This window comes from Bufo bufo, chromosome 4 (genome assembly GCF_905171765.1).
Source record: "Bufo bufo chromosome 4, aBufBuf1.1, whole genome shotgun sequence".
Lineage (NCBI taxonomy): Eukaryota > Metazoa > Chordata > Amphibia > Anura > Bufonidae > Bufo > Bufo bufo.
Window position 1 is genome coordinate 298,444,209 of NC_053392.1, and position 19,838 is coordinate 298,464,046.

The 19,838-nt window shown below is 42.8% G+C and overlaps 1 protein-coding gene across 1 annotated transcript in view; it reads left to right on the forward strand.

Annotated features, from left to right (window-relative positions):
• The first annotated feature begins 627 nt into the window (after positions 1-627).
• MRAP2 (melanocortin 2 receptor accessory protein 2) overlaps positions 628-19,838 on the forward strand; it is a 36,685-nt gene continuing 17,474 nt past the window's right edge. The window contains exons 1-2 of the mRNA XM_040430052.1: positions 628-756; positions 6,739-6,838. Of these exons, the coding sequence (XP_040285986.1) occupies positions 630-756; positions 6,739-6,838 (227 nt within the window). The 5' untranslated portion in view covers positions 628-629. The remainder of the gene's footprint in view (positions 757-6,738; positions 6,839-19,838) is intronic.

Genomic DNA, 19,838 nt, shown 5'->3' on the forward strand with positions numbered 1-19,838 from the left:
GGTCCACGAACCCAATTCATCACATGCCCATGTTCTCTGCTGCTATGTCCAGGACACGATTTGAGACCATCCTGCGTTTCCTGCACTTTAGCGACAACAGCACCTCTCGTCCCAGAGGCCACCCAGCTTTTGACCAGCTCATCAAAATTCGGCCCCTCATAGACCACTTCAACAACAAATTTGCAGATTTGTATACCCCTGAGCAAAACATCTGCGTAGACGAGTCCCTTATACATTTTACTGGGCGCCTTGGCTTCAAACAATACATCCCAAGCAAGCGCGCCCGGTATGGGGTCAAATTGTATAAGCTCTGTGAAAGGGCCACAGGCTATACCCACAAATTTCGGATCTATGAGGGCCCTAGGTTTGAATCCGACCAAGGGCAACACCCGCATGGAGTTTGTATGTTCTCCCTGTGTTTGCGTGGGTTTCCTCCCACACTCCAAAGACATACTGATAGGGACCTTCGATTGTGAGCCCCATTGTGGACAGCCTGATGCTAATGTCTGTAAAGCGCTGCGGAATATAGTAGCGCTATATAAGGGCATAAAATAAATAAGTATATAAATTCTGTTAACAGTACGTAATTCAATAAATAAAATGACCTTCCTTGTCTTCACAGGTAAGATATGTCTGAACAAAATGTTAATACCACTAAGATATTTCATAAACAACTATCCAACTCCGACTACAGGTGGGAGTATGAGTATTATGAATATACACCAGTTTCCTTTGAAGGACTGAAGGCTCACAAGTGTAAGTATTGGCTTTTACCTTTTGTGAATGCTGTAAAATAGTAACAAAGCAAGTATCTGTTTTTCTTGCACTTGCCAAACAGCCAAATGTTTTTTTTATTATGGAGATTGCCCTATGAAATATTTCTATATCATATATGTCATATAGCTGCTAGGGTATGCTATACATTCAGTTCAGTAGGGGTTCGACATCATTATTTCCAATGGTGGAAAAATCCATTTAATAAGCCATTATGATGTCTAATAAAATGCATCATGCTTTAGTTTAGTGCAGGGAATAGGTTGATAGGCCCATTTGATGCGTGTTGCATTGGTCTGCCCGTCTTCCCCAATGCTTAAGGCCTAGTTCACACAATAGCTTTTTTTGCGAGTGTACGGGCCATTTTTTTGTGTTCCGTATACGGAACCATTCATTTCAATGTGTTCCGTAAGCATTCCGTTTCCGTATTTCCGTTGCATTGAAAGATAGAAGATGTCCTATTATTGCCCGCAAATCACGTTCCGTGGCTCCATTCAAGTCAATGGGTCCGCAAAAAAAGCGGAACACATGCGGAAATGCATCCGTATGTGTTCCGTATCCGTTCCGTTTTTGCGGAACCATCTATTAAAAATGTTATGCCCAGCCCAATTTTTTCTATGTAATTACTGTATACTGTATATGGCATACGGAAAAACGGAACGGAAAAACGGAAAGGAAACCCAACGGAAACAAAAAACGGAACAACGGATCCGTGAATAACGGACCGCAAAAAACTATAAGGCTCCATTCACACGTCCGTGGTGTGTTGCGGACCCGCAACACACCCACCCGGCACCCCTATAGAAATGCCTATTCTTGTCCGCAAGCTGCGGACAAGAATAGGACATGTTCTATCTTTTGCGGAGCTGCGGACCCAAAGATCGGGGCCGCGCTCCGCAAATGCGGTTGCGGACAGCACACTGTGTGCTGTCCGCATCCATTCCGTCCCCATAGAAAATGAATGGGTCTGCCCCCGTTCCGCAAAATTGCGGAACGGATGCGGACCCATTTGCGGACGTGTGAATGTAGCCTAAAAGCCATATTGATGCATGTATCTTTACAGAGGAAGATGTTCTAAGTTTGCTGTCTAAGGTGAAGACAGATAAGTCACAGGGGCCTGATGAGATACACCCAAAATTATTAAAAGAGCTTAGTGGTGAGCTGGCAAAACCGTTAACAGATTTATTTAACCAATCATTAGTAACAGGAGTCGTCCCGGAAGATTGGAAATTGGCAAATGTCGTGCCTATTCACAAGAAAGGTAGTAGGGAGGAATCGAGCAACTATAGACCAGTGAGTCTAACATCAATAGTAGGCAAATTAATGGAAACCCTATTAAAGGATAGGATTGTGGAACATCTAAAATCCCATGGATTGCAAGATGAAAAACAACATGGGTTTACTTCAGGGAGATCATGTCAAACAAATCTTATAGATTTTTTTGACTGGGTGAATAAAATAATAGACGGTGGAGGTGCAGTAGACATCGCATATCTAGATTTTAGTAAGGCTTTTGACACTGTCCCACATAGAAGACTTATCAATAAACTGCAGTCATTGAGCATGGACTCCCATATTGTTGAGTGGATTAGGCAGTGGCTGAGTGACAGACAACAGAGGGTTGTAGTCAATGGAGAACATTCAAAACAAGGTAATGTTACCAGTGGGGTTCCACAGGGATCTGTACTGGGACCGATTTTGTTTAATATCTTCATAAGTGATATTGCAAAAGGCCTCGCTGGTAAGGTTTGTCTTTTTGCTGATGACACAAAGATATGTAACAGGGTTGATGTTCCTGGAGGGAAACGCCAAATGGAAAAGGATTTAGGAAAACTAGAAGAATGGTCAGAACTCTGGAAACTGAAATTTAATGTGGATAAGTGCAAGATAATGCACCTGGGGCGTAAAAACCCAAGGGCAGAATATAGAATATTTGACACAGTCCTGACCTCAGTATCTGAGGAAAGGGATTTAGGAGTAATTATTTTAGAAGACTTAAAGGTGGGAAGACAATGTAATAGAGCAGCACGAAATGCCAGCAGAATGCTTGGATGTATAGGGAGAGGTATAAGCAGTAGAAAGAGTGAAGTGCTTATGCCGCTGTACAGAACACTGGTGAGACCTCACTTGGAGTATTGTGCGCAGTACTGGAGGCCATATCTCCAGAAGGATATAGATACTCTAGAGAGAGTTCAGAGAAGAGCTACTAAACTAGTACATGGATTGCAGGATAAAACTTACCAGGAAAGGTTAAAGGACCTTAATATGTATAGCTTGGAAGAAAGAAGAGACAGAGGGGATATGATAGAAACTTTTAAATACATAAAGGGAATCAACTCGGTAAAGGAAGAGAGCATATTTAAAAGAAGAAAAACTACCACAAGAGGACACAGTTTTAAATTAGAGGGGCAAAGGTTTAAAAGTAATATAAGGAAGTATTACTTTACTGAGAGAGTAGTGGATGCATGGAATAGCCTTCCTGCAGAAGTGGTAGCTGCAAATACAGTGAAGGGGTTTAAGCATGCATGGGATAGGCATAAGGCCATCCTTCATATAAGATAGGGCCGGGGGCTATCCATAGTATTCAGTATATTGGGCAGACTAGATGGGCCAAATGGTTCTTATCTGCCGACACATTCTATGTTTCTATATGTTCGTGTGAACTAGGCTTAAAGCTGTATGTTGGCTGAATCTGCCAATTCCAGCAGGATAGGTCCATGTTCTAATGGCCTCCTGACTGTCACATAAACATGCATGTGTATATGGGGGGAGGATAAAGAGAGAGAATTGTTGGCGGGAGAAGCGACTTTAGAGTCAAGGTTGTGGGGCATTGTAACCCAGCACTTCTAACATTAAGATTTTTATTAATTTTCTATATATGTTAAAAAGAAAAGCAAGGTACAGCAACTGGATGACAGCAATGGAGTCTGATATCAAGCTGCATACATGTGACTGTGGAGTCTGTCAGCAGTTCTGACCATGCTAAACTGCTGACAACACTAGTTACTACCTGGAGAGCACAGTACAAACATACATTTTGTGAAGCTTTTATCATCAGGAGTAGTGAGGATATGAAATTTTTTTTCTACTAGATTTTCCTCCTCACGTGCTCTGGAGACAGAGCTTCACTGTGAAGTGCACACAAATCCGCAACACACCCGCCCGGCACCCCTACAGAAATGCCTATTCTTGTCCGCAAGCTGCGGACAAGAATAGGACATGTTCTATCTTTTGCGGAGCTGTGAAACGGAAAATCGGGGCCGCACTCCGCAAATGCGGACAGCACACTGTGTGCTGTCCGCATCCATTCCGTCCCCATAGAGAATGAATGAGTCTGCACCCGTTCCGCAAAATTGCAGAACGGATGCAGACCCATTTGCGGACGTGTGAGTGGAGCCTTAGACTGAGGAGAAAACCACTTTTGTTGGGAAAGGTTGCAACTCTAACAGCACCCCCGCTCAAGGACCTCTAATTAAAGGGTTGTCCCACGAAAAATATTCTACAGTTTTCAAACCAGCACCTAGATTTGAATACTTTTGTAATTGCATGTAATTTAAATTTTCCTATAGCCACTGAGTTATTCAATAAAATGTATCTGTATAGCGCCACCTGCTGCCACCCTTTAGCTGCCTCCTGAGCTGTGATAGGGAGAGCTGAGACACGCCTCCTTAACTGCAGCAGAAAAGACACTCCCCTTGAGCTGTCAGCTTGATATAAATCTAGCAGAGCAATGAATGGGGAGATTTATAGATCCATGTGAGGTACAGGGCTGGTTCTAGCTTTGTTAGAAAGAGATCACCGTGTACTACACTCACCTAAATAATTATTAGGAACACCATACTAATACGGCGTTGGACCCCCTTTTGCCTTCAGAACTGCCTTAATTCTACGTGGCATTGATTCAACAAGGTGCTGATAGCATTCTTTAGAAATGTTGGCCCATATTGATAGGATAGCATCTTGCAGTTGATGGAGATTTGAGGGATGCACATCCAGGGCACGAAGCTCCCGTTCCACCACATCCCAAAGATGCTCTATTGGGTTGAGATCTGGAGACTGTGGGGGCCATTTTAGTACAGTGAACTCATTGTCATGTTCAAGAAACCAATTTGAAATGATTCAAGCTTTGTGACATGGTGCATTATCCTGCTGGAAGTAGCCATCAGAGGATGGGTACATGGTGGTCATGAAGGGATGGTCATGGTCAGAAACAATGCTCAGGTAGCCCGTGGCATTTAAACGATGCCCAATTGGCACTAAGGGGCCTAAAGTGTGCCCAGAAAACATCCCCCACACCATTACACCACCACCAGCAGCCTGCACAGTGGTAACAAGGCATGATGGATACATGTTCTCATTCTGTTTACGCCAAATTCGGACTCTACCATTTGAATGTCTCAACAGAAATCGAGACTCATCAGACCAGGCAACATTTTTCCAGTCTTTAACAGTCTAATTTTGGTGAGCTCGTGCAAATTGTAGCCTCTTTTTCCTATTTGTAGTGGAGATGAGTGGTACCCGGTGGGGTCTTCTGCTGTTGTAGCCCATCCGCCTCAAGGTTGTGCGTGTTGTGGCTTCACAAATGCTTTGCTGCATACCTCGGTTGTAACGAGTGGTTATTTCAGTCAACGTTGCTCTTCTATCAGCTTGAATCAGTCGGCCCATTCTCCTCTGACCTCTAGCATCCACAAGGCATTTTTGCCCACAGGACTGCCGCATACTGGATGTTTTTCCCTTTTCACACCATTCTTTGTAAACTCTAGAAATGGTTGTGCGTGAAAATCCCAGTAACTGAGCAGATTATGAAGTACTCAGACCGGACCGTCTGGCACCAACAACCATGCCACGCTCAAAATTGCTTAAATCACCTTTCTTTCCCATTCTGACATTCAGTTTGGAGTTCAGGAGATTGTCTTGACCAGGACCACACCCCTAAATGCATTGAAGCAACTGCCATGTGATTGGTTGACTAGATAATTGCATTAATGAGAAATAGAACAGGTGTTCCTAATAATTCTTTAGGTGAGTGTATATGATGTGTGATTTTTTATTTTTTGCAATAATCATGGGATAACCCCTTTAAACTAATGAAGACAACACAGTTTAGTCGGCCATTAATAATGCAATCTGACTATATAGCAGGGATCAGCAACCTTCGGCACTACAGCTGCTGTGAAACTACAACTCCCAGCATGCACATGTACTTAGCTGAGAGTCAGGCAGGATGCAAAAGGACAGAGACTCAGCACTGGTGCAACCTTCAATATGTTGATATATGGTATTTCTATGACAGTACATTAGAAAATACATTACTATAAATAAATTCATTAATATCTTAAGTTATTCATAAACCATTCTCTTTTCTAGGAAGTAAACCCTAAAAGGTTTTTCTGAGATTTTAATACTGATGACCTATCCTCATATTTCATCAGTATCTGATCGGTGGGGGGTCCGACACCTGCTGTCTGAGAAGGCACCAGCTCCTCCTATGAGCGCTGCAGCCTTATCGCAGCTCACCAAGCACAGCGCTGTACATTGTATAGCGGCTGTGCTTGGTATTGCGCTCGGCTTCATTCACTTCAATGGTGCTCAGCTGCTCCTAGGCCACGTGACCAATGAACATGTTGCATTGACCTAGGGAAAGCTGTGAGAAGGCCACAGCCCTACTTCGAATGCCACTTCCTTCTCAAACAGCTGATCAGCGTGGGTCCCGGATGTCGGACCCCCACCAATCAGATACTGATGACTTATCCAGAAGATAGGTCATCAGTATTAAAATCTCTGAAAACCTCTTTAAGTTAATGGTGCTGCATTAATGCCAGCTTTGAGTTCTGTGGATATATTTAAAAGATCTTTTTAAAAAGGCATACATAGTTGCAGTTCTAGACTCGAATACATAAAGTGAAATATCAAATAGCTTGTTTTCAACCCACACATTAACTTCATTGTATATTTTTTTTACAGATTCTATTGTGATTGGATTCTGGGTTGGCCTAGCTGTCTTTGTTATTTTTATGTTTTTTGTTTTGACTTTGTTGATGAAGACAGGAGCTCCACACCAAGAGTAAGTCCATCTGTATATACTATATTTATTATGCTAATTTAAAATGTAGCATAAGATTTTCCATACTAATTTAAAACCTAATAATACTGAGCATCCCCTTCAGGACCAAGCCATTTTCAATTTTTTTTTTTTTTTTTACTCCCAGCCTTCTCAGAGCCTTAACTATTTTACTTTTCCATTCACATAGCCAAATGAGGGCTTGTTTTTGTGGGAGAAATTGTGCTTTCTAATGGCACTATTTACAGTTGCATACAATGTAATGGGAAGCGGGGCAAAAAATTCAAATGGGGTGGAATTATAAAAAAAAAACGAAAAAAAACCCCACAATTCTGCCACAGTTTTAATTGCTTTTGTTTTTACAGCATTTTCCATGCGTTAAGGCTACTTTCACACTTGCGTTAGGTGCGTATCCGTCTGGTATCTGCACAGACTGATCTGCACCTATAATGCAAACGCTTGCATCCGTTCAGAACGGATCCGTCTGCATAACAGCTTTTTCAGATCTGAGTTTTCACAATCGGGAAAACTCAGATCCGACAGTATATTCTAACACAGAGGCGTTCCCATGGTGATGGGGATGCTTCAAGTTAGAATATACTAAAAAACAATCAGACTGGCTCACAGTATTTTTGCATTTATTAAAATTATTGACCCAATACAATGTTACACATATCCTAGTTAATTGTCAACATAACAGCATATATAAATAGGTACTTTAAATGCGGAGCTCTCGCATATACCTAAATGACAGGAGTACTCCAAATATGACCTCGGGTTTTGCTATGTGGTGTCCGTCTGCTACGTATTGAGATAGAATATCTCTAATGTTCAGATAGTTTATCTGTTGATTTGCCTTGATCTAAACATAGATTGTTCAGCCACTATTCCGTTAGCGGTCGGTGATAGATAGTCTCAGCAACTATGTTGCTTAATATTGCGGTTAGTTTCCTACCTCCTGCCACGAGGTAGTCACTCTGCTCGTTCTTCGCGGCGTCTCACGTGATCCGACCAGAGAGTGGTTTGCTGGTCGGTGATGTTATCCACCTGCGCCGGTCGAAGTAGCGGAAGTTGATGTAGCAGAGCCGCGCCGGTGTATTCGGCAAAAACTTCAATATTAGCGCACCAATAAGTCAGTCCACTATAATAGTGTTAAACCGTTTGCACCGCTTGAGGTTATGGCTGATATCGTGCTCACCCTTTTCAAACTGCATCCAGATGAGATGGTCAAGGCAAAAATCTTTTTAAAAGAAGATGAAAGCAGAAGCAAAAATAACGCACCACTAGCTGGGTCAGGTTCACACTAGTTCGCACTAGACGCGTTTCGGAACCGTAGTTCCCTCCTCAGTAGGCAAATGTGTAATGCTGAATGTGGACAAACTAGACACGTCTTTATATCCCCTTGTTGGGTCAATTAGAAAATATGGTCTGGATTCCTGGTTTTGCAGCTGCCGGTCATTTGCAGACTGCACTCTCCTGAATCCCTCTTTAGACCAAAGGTGCTTATATAAATATATAATAATTTAATAAATCATGAATATAAACAATATATAATACGAAGATATATATAAAAATACATATAAAATACAAAATCTATAAAAATGATGTTATGCCTATTAAAAATGGATCTCAGGTTCATGGATCTGTATGTACTGATGGCGTGGATCTGTGAACATCAGCGGAATGGGGAGAGGGGAGGAGGGCCGCAGGGAAAGCCAGCGTGTCGCTGAATAGCCCAACACTGGCTATCCATGTGGACCTGCCCACCTCTCCTATAAGAAGCCGAAGATTTCAATCTCCGAGTTCAATCCTAGGGGCATTAGAGATCCAAATTCAAAAATCTTCTTGGATTCTTGTCTGGACATTTTTGCTAAAAAAATCACCCCCTCTCCAGTCTTGTTTGACTGATTGGATGGCACAGAAACTCATCTTACTGGGATCTCCTGTATGATGTAATTTAAAATGTTTTGACAGGGGATGTGTTTCTGACTGTTTTTTAATATTGTTGATATGTTCTGCGATCCTAGTTTTAAATACTCTTTTTGTACGCCCTATATATTGTTTTGGGCATGGGCATTGGATGACATAGATGACTGCTTTACTATTACATGACAGAATTTCTTTAATTTCCCACTTGAAATTATTGGACGTTGATGTTATAATATTTGTATTTCTATCAAAATGTGTCTGTCTGCAATTTTGACAGCAGCCACATCTGAAAAAACCTTTTAGGTTGGACCATGGAGTTATCATTGGTTCCATGATCTTCTTTCGTATTGTCGGAGCTACCTGGAGTCCTAAATTAGGAGCGCGGGTATAGACTATTGGGGGATTAGCTGGAAGTATGGGACCCAAAGTTTTATCACCTTTTAATGGATGCCAATGTTTATATATAATGTTATTCCCCATCCGATAGTCTTTATTGAATGGTAGAATAATTTTTGCCATTATATCATTTTCTTGGGTGGTATTGGATGTTTCCTTGGATTTAAAAAAGGAAGTTCTATCCAATTGTCTCACTTTTCCTATTGCATCCTCCAATAGTCCATTGGAATACTCTTTAGCCAGGAATTGCATTTTCATTTGTTCTGCCTCTACCTCAAACTGATCTTGTTCAGTACAATTACGTTTTAGGCGTCTGAACTGAGAAAAAGGGACATTCAGAAGCCACCTAGGGAGGTGGCAGCTTGTACTTAAAATAAAACTATTTTTGGCTACATCTTTTTGGTACGTACTACAAACAAAAGTTTCCTGTTTTTTGTGTATATGTAGGTCTAAAAATTCAACAGTTTGAGGATCGATATTTGCTGTAAACTTCAGATTGAACTCATTATCACTGATCTCTTGTATGAACTGTAATAATGTAGCGTGTGGACCTCTCCACACTAATAAAATGTCATCGATATAGCGCCGCCATAGGACCAGGTCCGCCCCGAGTCTGGGAGTGATGGTATCCTGTTCCCATGCTGCCATAAATAAATTGGCATAACTCGGGGTGAACCTGGTACCCATGGCGGTGCCAGTGGTCTGTAAATAATATCTGGACTCAAACTGGAAGTAATTGTGACTCAGCACAAAACTGATCCCATCCAGTATGAATTGCAATTGTTCTGCAGCTAGATTATCGTTCTGAGATAAAATTTTTGATATTGCTTGTATACCCTGACTGTGATTGCCTATATTTTATTGTATCCCCAAGATACATAAGGATTCGGTCAACCCTCCTGGAAGACCAATTGTCTCTGGCATAGGATCACTAACATCAAACTTGTCTCAATATTTAGACAGGTTCCTCCAGCCCTATGTCAGAGACACTCCTTCGTATCTTGGGGATACGTCAACAGTTGTTGCTCTTTTGGAAAATATGTATTGTCATCCAGATTGGCTACTCGCTATGCTAGACGTAAGTTCCCTGTACACTAGCATTAATCACAGTCAGGGTATACAAGCAATATCAAAATTTTTATCTCAGAACGATAATCTAGCTGCAGAACAATTGCAATTCATACTGGATGGGATCAGTTTTGTGCTGAGTCACAATTACTTCCAGTTTGAGTCCAGATATTATTTACAGACTACTGGCACCGCCATGGGTACCAGGTTCGCCCCGAGTTATGCCAATTTATTTATGGCAGCATGGGAACAGGATACCATCACTCCCAGACTCGGGGCGGACCTGGTCCTATGGCGGCGCTATATCGATGACATTTTATTAGTGTGGAGAGGTCCACACGCTACATTATTACAGTTCATACAAGAGATCAGTGATAATGAGTTCAATCTGAAGTTTACAGCAAATATCGATCCTCAAACTGTTGAATTTTTAGACCTACATATACACACAAAACAGGAAACTTTTGTTTGTAGTACGTACCAAAAAAATGTAGCCAAAAATAGTTTTATTTTAAGTACAAGCTGCCACCTCCCTAGGTGGCTTCTGAATGTCCCTTTTTCTCAGTTCAGACGCCTAAAACGTAATTGTACTGAACAAGATCAGTTTGAGGTAGAGGCAGAACAAATGAAAATGCAATTCCTGGCTAAAGAGTATTCCAATGGACTATTGGAGGATGCAATAGGAAAAGTGAGACAATTGGATAGAACTTCCTTTTTTAAATCCAAGGAAACATCCAATACCACCCAAGAAAATGATATAATGGCAAAAATTATTCTACCATTCAATAAAGACTATCGGATGGTGAATAACATTATATATAAACATTGGCATCTATTAAAAGGTGATAAAACTTTGGGTCCCATACTTCCAGCTAATCCCCCAATAGTCTATACCCGCGCTCCTAATTTAGGACTCCAGGTAGCTCCGACAATACGAAAGAAGATCATGGAACCAATGATAACTCCATGGTCCAACCTGAAAGTTTTTTTCAGATGTGGCTGCTGTCAAAATTGCAGACAGACACATTTTGATAGAAATACAAAAATTAATATCAACAATATTAAAAAACAGTCAGAAACACATCCCCTGTCAAAACATTTTAAATTACATCATACAGGAGATCCCAGTAAGATGAGTTTCTGTGCCATCCAATCAGTCAAACAAGACTGGAGAGGGGGTGATTTTTTAGCAAAAATGTCCAGACAAGAATCCAAGAAGATTTTTGAATTTGGATCTCTAATGCCCCTAGGATTGAACTCGGAGATTGAAATCTTCGGCTTCTTATAGGAGAGGTGGGCAGGTCCACATGGATAGCCAGTATTGGGCTATTCAGCGACACGCTGGCTTTCCCTGCGGCCCTCCCCCCCTCTCCCCATTCCGCTGATGTTCACAGATCCACGCCATCAGTACATACAGATCCATGAACCTGAGATCCATTTTTAATAGGCATAACATCATTTTTATAGATTTTGTATTTTATATGTATTTTTATATATATCTTCGTATTATATATTGTTTATATTCATGATTTATTAAATTATTATATATTTATATAAGCACCTTTGGTCTAAAGAGGGATTCAGGAGAGTGCAGTCTGCAAATGACCGGCAGCTGCAAAACCAGGAATCCAGACCATATTTTCTAATTGACCCAACAAGGGGATATAAAGACGTGTCTAGTTTGTCCACATTCAGCATTACACATTTGCCTACTGAGGAGGGAACTACGGTTCCGAAACGCGTCTAGTGCGAACTAGTGTGAACCTGACCCAGCTAGTGGTGCGTTATTTTTGCTTCTGCTTTCATCTTCTTTTAAAAAGATTTTTGCCTTGACCATCTCATCTGGATGCAGTTTGAAAAGGGTGAGCACGATATCAGCCATAACCTCAAGCGGTGCAAGCGGTTTAACACTATTATAGTGGACTGACTTATTGGTGCGCTAATATTGAAGTTTTTGCCGAATACACCGGCGCGTCTCTGCTACATCAACTTCCGCTACTTCGACCGGCGCAGGTGGATAACATCACCGACCAGCAAACCACTCTCTGGTCGGATCACGTGAGACGCCGCAAAGAACGAGCAGAGTGACTACCTCGTGGCAGGAGGTAGGAAACTAACCGCAATATTAAGCAACATAGTTGCTGAGACTATCTATCACCGACCGCTAACGGAATAGTGGCTGAACAATCTATGTTTAGATCAAGGCAAATCAACAGATAATATCTCTAATGTTCAGATAGTTTATCTCAATACGTAGCAGACGGACACCACATAGCAAAACCAGAGGTCATATTTGGAGTACTCCTGTCATTTAGGTATATGCGAGAGCTCCGCATTTAAAGTACCTATTTATATATGCTGTTATGTTGACAATTAACTAGGATATGTGTAACATTGTATTGGGTCAATAATTTCAATAAATGCAAAAATACTGTGAGCCAGTCTGATTGTTTTTTACGGATTTACAGTCAGGTCCAGAAATATTGGGACATCGACACAATTCTAACATTTTTGGCTCTATACACCACCACAATGGATTTGAAATGAAACAAACAAGATGTGCTTTACCTGCAGACTGTCAGCTTTAATTTGAGGGTATTTACATCCAAATCAGGTGAACGGTGCAGGAATTACAACAGTTTGCATATGTGCCTCCCACTTGTTAAGGGACCAAAAGTAATGGGACAGAATAATAATCATAAATCAAACTTTCACTTTTTAATACTTGGTTGCAAATCCTTTGCAGTCAATTACAGCCTGAAGTCTGGAACGCATAGACATCACCAGACGCTGGGTTTCATCCCTGGTGATGCTCTGCCAAGCCTCTACTGCAACTGTCTTCAGTTCCTGCTTGTTCTTGGGGCACTTTCCCTTCAGTTTTGTCTTCAGCAAGTTAAATGCATGCTCAATTGGATTCAGGTCCGGTGATTGACTTGGCCATTCCAGAACATTTCACTTCTTTCCCTTAAAAAACTCTTTGGTTGCTTTTGCAGTATGCTTTGGGTCATTGTCCATCTGCACCGTGAAGCGCCGTCCAATGAGTTCTGAAGCATTTGGCTGAATATGAGCCGATAATATTGTCCGAAACACTTCAGAATTCATCCTGCTGCTTTTGTCAGCAGTCACATCATCAATAAATACAAGAGAAGCAGTTCCATTGGCAGCCATACATGCCCACGCCATGACACTACCACCACCATGCTTCACTGATGAGGTGGTATGCTTAGGATCATGAGCAGTTCCTTTCCTTCTCTATACTCTTCTCTTACCATCACTCTGGTACAAGTTGATCTTGGTCTCATCTGTCCATAGGATGTTGTTCCAGAACTGTGAAGGCTTTTTTAGATGTTGTTTGGCAAACTCTAATCTGGCCTTCCTGTTTTTGAGGCTCACCAATGGTTTACATCTTGTGGTGAACCCTCTGTATTCACTCTGGTGAAGTCTTCTCTTGATTGTTGACTTTGACACACATACACCTACCTCCTCGAGAGTGTTCTTGATCTGGCCAACTGTTGTGGAGGGTGTTTTCTTCACCAGAGAGAGAATTCTTCGGTCAGCCACCACAGTTGTTTTCCGTGGTCTTCTGGGTCTTTTGGTGTTGCTGAGCTCACCGGTGCGTTCCTTCTTTTTAAGAATGTTCCAAACAGTTGTTTTGGCTGCGCCTAATGTTTTTGCTATCTCTCTGATGGGTTTGTTGTGTTTTTTCAGCCTAATGATAGCTTGCTTCACTGATAGTGACAGCTCTTTGGATCTCATCTTGTGAGTTGACAGCAACAGATTCCAAATGCAAATAGCAGACGTGAAATGACCTCTGGACCTTTTATCTGCTCATTGTAATTGGGATAATGAGGGAATAACACACACCTGGCCATGGAACAGCTGAGAAGCCAATTGTCCCATTACTTTTGGTCCCTTAACAAGTCGGAGGCACATATGCAAACTGTTGTAATTCCTGCACCGTTCACCTGATTTGGATGTAAATACCCTCAAATTAAAGCTGACAGTCTGCAGGTAAAGCACATCTTGTTCGTTTTATTTCAAATCCATTGTGGTGGTGTATAGAGCCAAAAATGTTAGAATTGTGTCAATGTCCCAATATTTATGGACCTGACTGTACTTGATTTTCAGTTGGTAACTGAAAGACTGGGCTCCAGTAGGTTGCTGGTGCAGCTTCTCTATATTGTTATAGAATATACTAAGCCTGAAGCCAACTACCTAAAACATAACTTTTAATATGGATATAATAAAAAGTCTCTGAGCCCCTCACATGGGGATTAATATACATACAGACAGATAGTAAGAGGCTATTGAGGACCAGGTAGGGAAGGGGAGGTGTTAACGGTGGTGGACAGGGGGCAAAACCATAGGGGTCCCTAGTATGTCCCTAGGGCAGTGATGGCGAACCTTTTACAGACAGAGTGCCCAAACTGCAACATAAACCCACTTATTTATCGCAAAGTGCCAACACAGCAATTTACCTTGAATACTACAGTCCAATATAGAATATCTTCCATGTACTTTATAATTTATTTACAATATCCCGCCTACATTCAGTGCGCTGCCTGTGCTGTTCATAGTGCGCCCTGCGCTGCTGAATGGCAGGAAAAGTCTAAGGCATATTGGTACACCATAGACTTTTTCCAGGGTGTGGGTGCCCACAGAGAGGGCTCTGAGTGCCGCCTCTGGCACCCGTGCCATAGGTTCGCCATCACTGCCCTAGGGTGTCCCTAACCTGTTCTCTGCCCAGAGATGCACCCAGATGGTAGGAGCACTCTGTCCCCGTACCTAACCTATCTGCCCTTAAAGCGTCCTTACAACAAAAATGGACCCATATGGATGCCTGGGTCGTTCAATATTATTCAAAATATATATGTTGATTGTCTGTCTTAATATGTGGTCCTCGTCTCGACGCGTTTTCCCTTATTAGCAAGGTTCGTCAGGAGACAACCAGTGGACAACCAAGTAGGTCGCTGCCAATACACAGCGAATACACATCAACAATCAAAAATGAAAAATCAAAATCAAACCAAAATACTGGAGCACCCCCAAGACGGTGTTCAGCTGTCAGACACAGAATGAACTTTGCAAAGATAATGCAGGTAGAAGAAACCAGTTCTATATTCATCTGGTGATGTACATCCCTTCTGGACAGCGGACTGCGGCTTGGGGTGCTCCAGGGGGCATTAAGATAGGGCTCTATACATCCCTTATGGACAGCCACAGGCTAACAACCCCCCCCCCTCGGAGTCCCAGTTTAATCGCTGGGGCTCCGATCGGTTACCATGGCAGCCAGGACGCTACTGCAGAATATATATAGAAACCACGGCACTCGATATATCGTTTTTCAAAGTTAATTCATTTATTTATTGTCCATCCCAAATAGGATCTTTTTTAGTTGCAAGTGGCCAATGTTTCGGTCAACTAGGACCTTGATCACGGCCTGGATGCAGGAGATCGGAGATCGTAGTGCATCCACTACAACCATTACAGGACGCTACTGCAGTCCTGGCTGCCATGGTTACTTAGCTTATACTTACCTGCGCTGTCTGTGGCCGGCCGGCGCTCCTCCTACTGGTAAGTGACAGGTCTGTGCGATGCGCCGCACCGACCTGTCACTTACCAGTAGGAGGAGCGCTGGCTGGCCACAGACAGCGCAGGTAAGAATATTTTTTGTGGTTCCCAGCTATTTGACAGTTTTTGGCTCTACTCCCTGTCGGACTTGTGGAGGGAAGCACACTTTTCTGCCTCACTGCAAAGTTTTGGCTCCTTCTATCCATTGCTACATTTGTCTCGCTCCTGTCCCTGCTTGTAAACTTCCGGCATGGACAGGGATCGCATGTAGCGATGTAGCCAAGGACTGGCCGCAGCGGTGATATGTGCCCCCAAGCGGTGGTACACAACTGGCTCATGTTCTGTTGTTTCTGGTGTCTTCTTATGTGGAAGAGGAAACTTTGGCCTTGAGGGGGAGCAGGGGGTGTAAAGGTTGGGGGGGGGGAGTTTACTCTTTCACATGGTTACTTAGCTTATACTTACCTGCGCTGTCTGTGGCCGGCCGGGCGCTCCTCCTACTGGTAAGGGACAGGTCTGTGCGATGCGCCGCACAGACCTGTCACTTACCAGTAGGAGGAGCCCCTGCCGGCCCCAGACAGCGCAGGTAAGTATAAGCTAAGTAACCATGGCAGCCAGGACTGCAGTAGCATCCTGGCTGCCATGGTAACCGGTCGGAGCCCCAGCGATTAAGCTGGGACTCCGATCGGAAATGCCGCTCCGCTGCCACCAATGATGGGGGGGAGGGGAGTTGTTAGCCTGTGGCCACTGACACCAATGCTTTTAATACTGGGGAGGGAGGGGGGGAGCTGCACTGGCCACCAATGCTTTTAATACTGGGGAGGGAGGGAGGGGGGATGGCCGCACTGGCCACAAATGCCTTTAATACTGGGGAGGGAGGGAGGGGGGGCCGCACTGGCCACCAATGCTTTAATACTGGGGAGGGAGGGGGATCTGGCCCCTGCTGCCTGGCAGCACCCGATCAGGGGGCTGAGATCCGCACAATTAACCCCTCAGGTGCGGCACCTGAGGGGTTAATTGTGCGGATCACAGCCCCTTGTAAGAGATCAGGTGCTGCCAGGCAGCAGGGGGCAGTTATGTACACAGTTCTTAGTATATTCTAACTTGAAGCGTCCCCATCACTATGGGAACGCCTCTGTCGGATCTGAGTTTTCACGATCTAACTCAAATCCGATAGTACAGTCGTGGCCAAAAGTTTTGAGAATTACATAAATATTGGAAATTGGAAAAGTTGCTGCTTAAGTTTTTATAATAGCAATTTGCATATACTCCAGAATGTTATGAAGAGTGATCAGATGAATTGCATAGTCCTTCTTTGCCATGAAAATTAACTTAATCCCCAAAAAAACTTTCCACTGCATTTCATTGCTGTCATTAAAGGACCTGCTGAGATCATTTCAGTAATAGTCTTGTTAACTCAGGTGAGAATGTTGACAAACACAAGGCTGGAGATCATTATGTCAGGCTGATTGGGTTAAAATGGCAGACTTGACATGTTAAAAGGAGGGTGATGCTTGAAATCATTGTTCTTCCATTGTTAACCATGGTGACCTGCAAAGAAACGCGTGCAGCCATCATTGCGTTGCATAAAAATGGCTTCACAGGCAAGGATATTGTGGCTACTAAGATTGCACCTCAATCAACAATTTATAGGATCATCAAGAACTTCAAGGAAAGAGGTTCATATCTTGTTAAGAAGGCTTCAGGGCGTCCAAGAAAGTCCAGCAAGCGCCAGGATCGTCTCCTAAAGAGGATTCAGCTGCGGGATCGGAGTGCCACCAGTGCAGAGCTTGCTCAGGAATTGCAGCAGGCAGGTGTGAGCGCATCTGCACGCACAGTGAGGCGAAGACTTTTGGAAGATGACCTGGTGTCAAGAAGGGCAGAAAAGAAGCCACTTCTCTCCAAAAAAAACATCAGGGACAGATTGATCTTCTGCAGAAAGTATGGTGAATGGACTGCTGAGGACTGGGGCAAAGTCATATTCTCCGATGAAGCCTCTTTCCGATTTGTTTGGGGCATCTGGAAAAAGGCTTGTCCGGAGAAGAAAAGGTGAGCGCTACCATCAGTCCTGTGTCATGCCAACAGTAAAGCATCCTGAGACCATTCATGTGTGGGGTCGCTTCTCATCCAAGGGAGTGGGCTCACTCACAATTTACCCCAAAAACACAACCATGAATAAAGAATGGTACCAAAACACCCTCCAACAGCAACTTCTTCCAACAATCCAACAACAGTTTGGTGAAGAACAATGCATTTTCCAGCACGATGGAGCACCGTGCCATAAGGCAAAAGTGATAACTAAGTGGCTCGGGGACCAAAACGTTGACATTTTGGGTCCATGGACTGGAAACTCCCCACATCTTAATCCCATTGAGAACTTGTGGTCAATCCTCAAGAGGCGGGTGGACAAACAAAAACCCACTAATTCTGACAAACTCCAAGAAGTGATTATGAAAGAATGGGTTGCTATCAGTCAGGAATTGGCCCAGAAGTTGATTTGAGAGCATGCCCAGTCGAATTGCAGAGGTCCTGAAAAAGGAGGGCCAACACTGCAAATACTGACTCTTTGCATAAATGTCATGTAATTGTCGATAAAAGCCTTTGAAACGTATGAAGTGCGTGTAATTATATTTCACTACATCACAGAAACAACTGAAACAAAGATCTAATAGCAGTTTAGCAGCAAACTTTGTGAAAACTAATATTTTTGTCATTCTCAAAACTTTTGGCCACGACTGTATATTCTAACATAGAGGCATTCCTATGGTGATGGGGACGCTTCAAGTTAAAATATACCATCGGATTGGAGAAAACTCCGATCCGATGGTATATTAATAGGGACTCCTGACTTAACATTTAAAGTCAATGGGGGACGGATCTGTTTGCAATTGCACCATATTGTGTCAACGTCAAACGGATCCGTCCCCATTGACTTGCATTGTGAGTCAGGACGGATCCGTTTGGCTCCGCACGGCCAGGCGAACACCAAAACGCTGCAAGCTGCGTTTTGGTGTCCACCTCCAGAGCGGAATGGAGGCGGAACGGAGCCGAACTGATGCATTCTGAACGGATCCTTATCCATTCAGAATGCATTGGGGATGAACGGATCCGTTCGGGGCCGCTTGTGAGAGCCCTCAAACGGATCTCACAAGCGGAACCCCAAATGCAAGTGTGAAAGTAGCCTAAAACTGACCTGTTACTTTCATTCTCCAGGTCAGAACAATTAGAGCGATACCACATTTATATTGTTTTTTTGCACTTTAACCACTTAAGGACCACAGGTTTATACCCCCCTAAAGACCAGGCCCTTTTTTACAAATCGGCACTACACTACTTTCACCGTTTATTGCTCGGTCATGCAACTTACCACCCAAATGAATTTTACCTCCTTTTCTTCTCACTAATAGAGCTTTCATTTGGTGGTATTTCATTGCTGCTGACATTTTTACTTTTTTTGTTATTAATCGAAATTTAACGATTTTTTTGCAAAAAAATGACATTTTTCACTTTCAGTTGTAAAATTTTGCAAAAAAAACGAGATCCATATAGAAATTTTGCACTAAATTTATAGTTCTACATGTCTTTGATAAAAAAAAAAATGTTTGGGTAAAAAAAAAAAATGGTTTGGGTAAAAGTTATAGCGTTTACAAACTATGGTACAAAAATGTGAATTTCCGCTTTTTGAAGCAGCTCTGACTTTCTGAGCATCTGTCATGTTTCCTGAGGTTCTACAATGGCCAGACAGTACAAACACCCCACAAATGACCCCATTTCGGAAAGTACACACCCTAAGGTATTCGCTGATGGGCATAGTGAGTTCATAGAACTTTTTATTTTTTGTCACAAGTTAGCGGAAAATGATGATTTTTATTTTTTTTTTTCTTACAAAGTCTCATATTCCACTAACTTGTGACAAAAAATAAAAACTTCTATGAACTCACTATGCCCATCACGAAATGCCTTGGGGTCTCTTCTTTCCAAAATGGGGTCACTTGTGGGGTAGTTATACTGCCCTGGCATTCTAGGGCCCCAAATGTGTGGT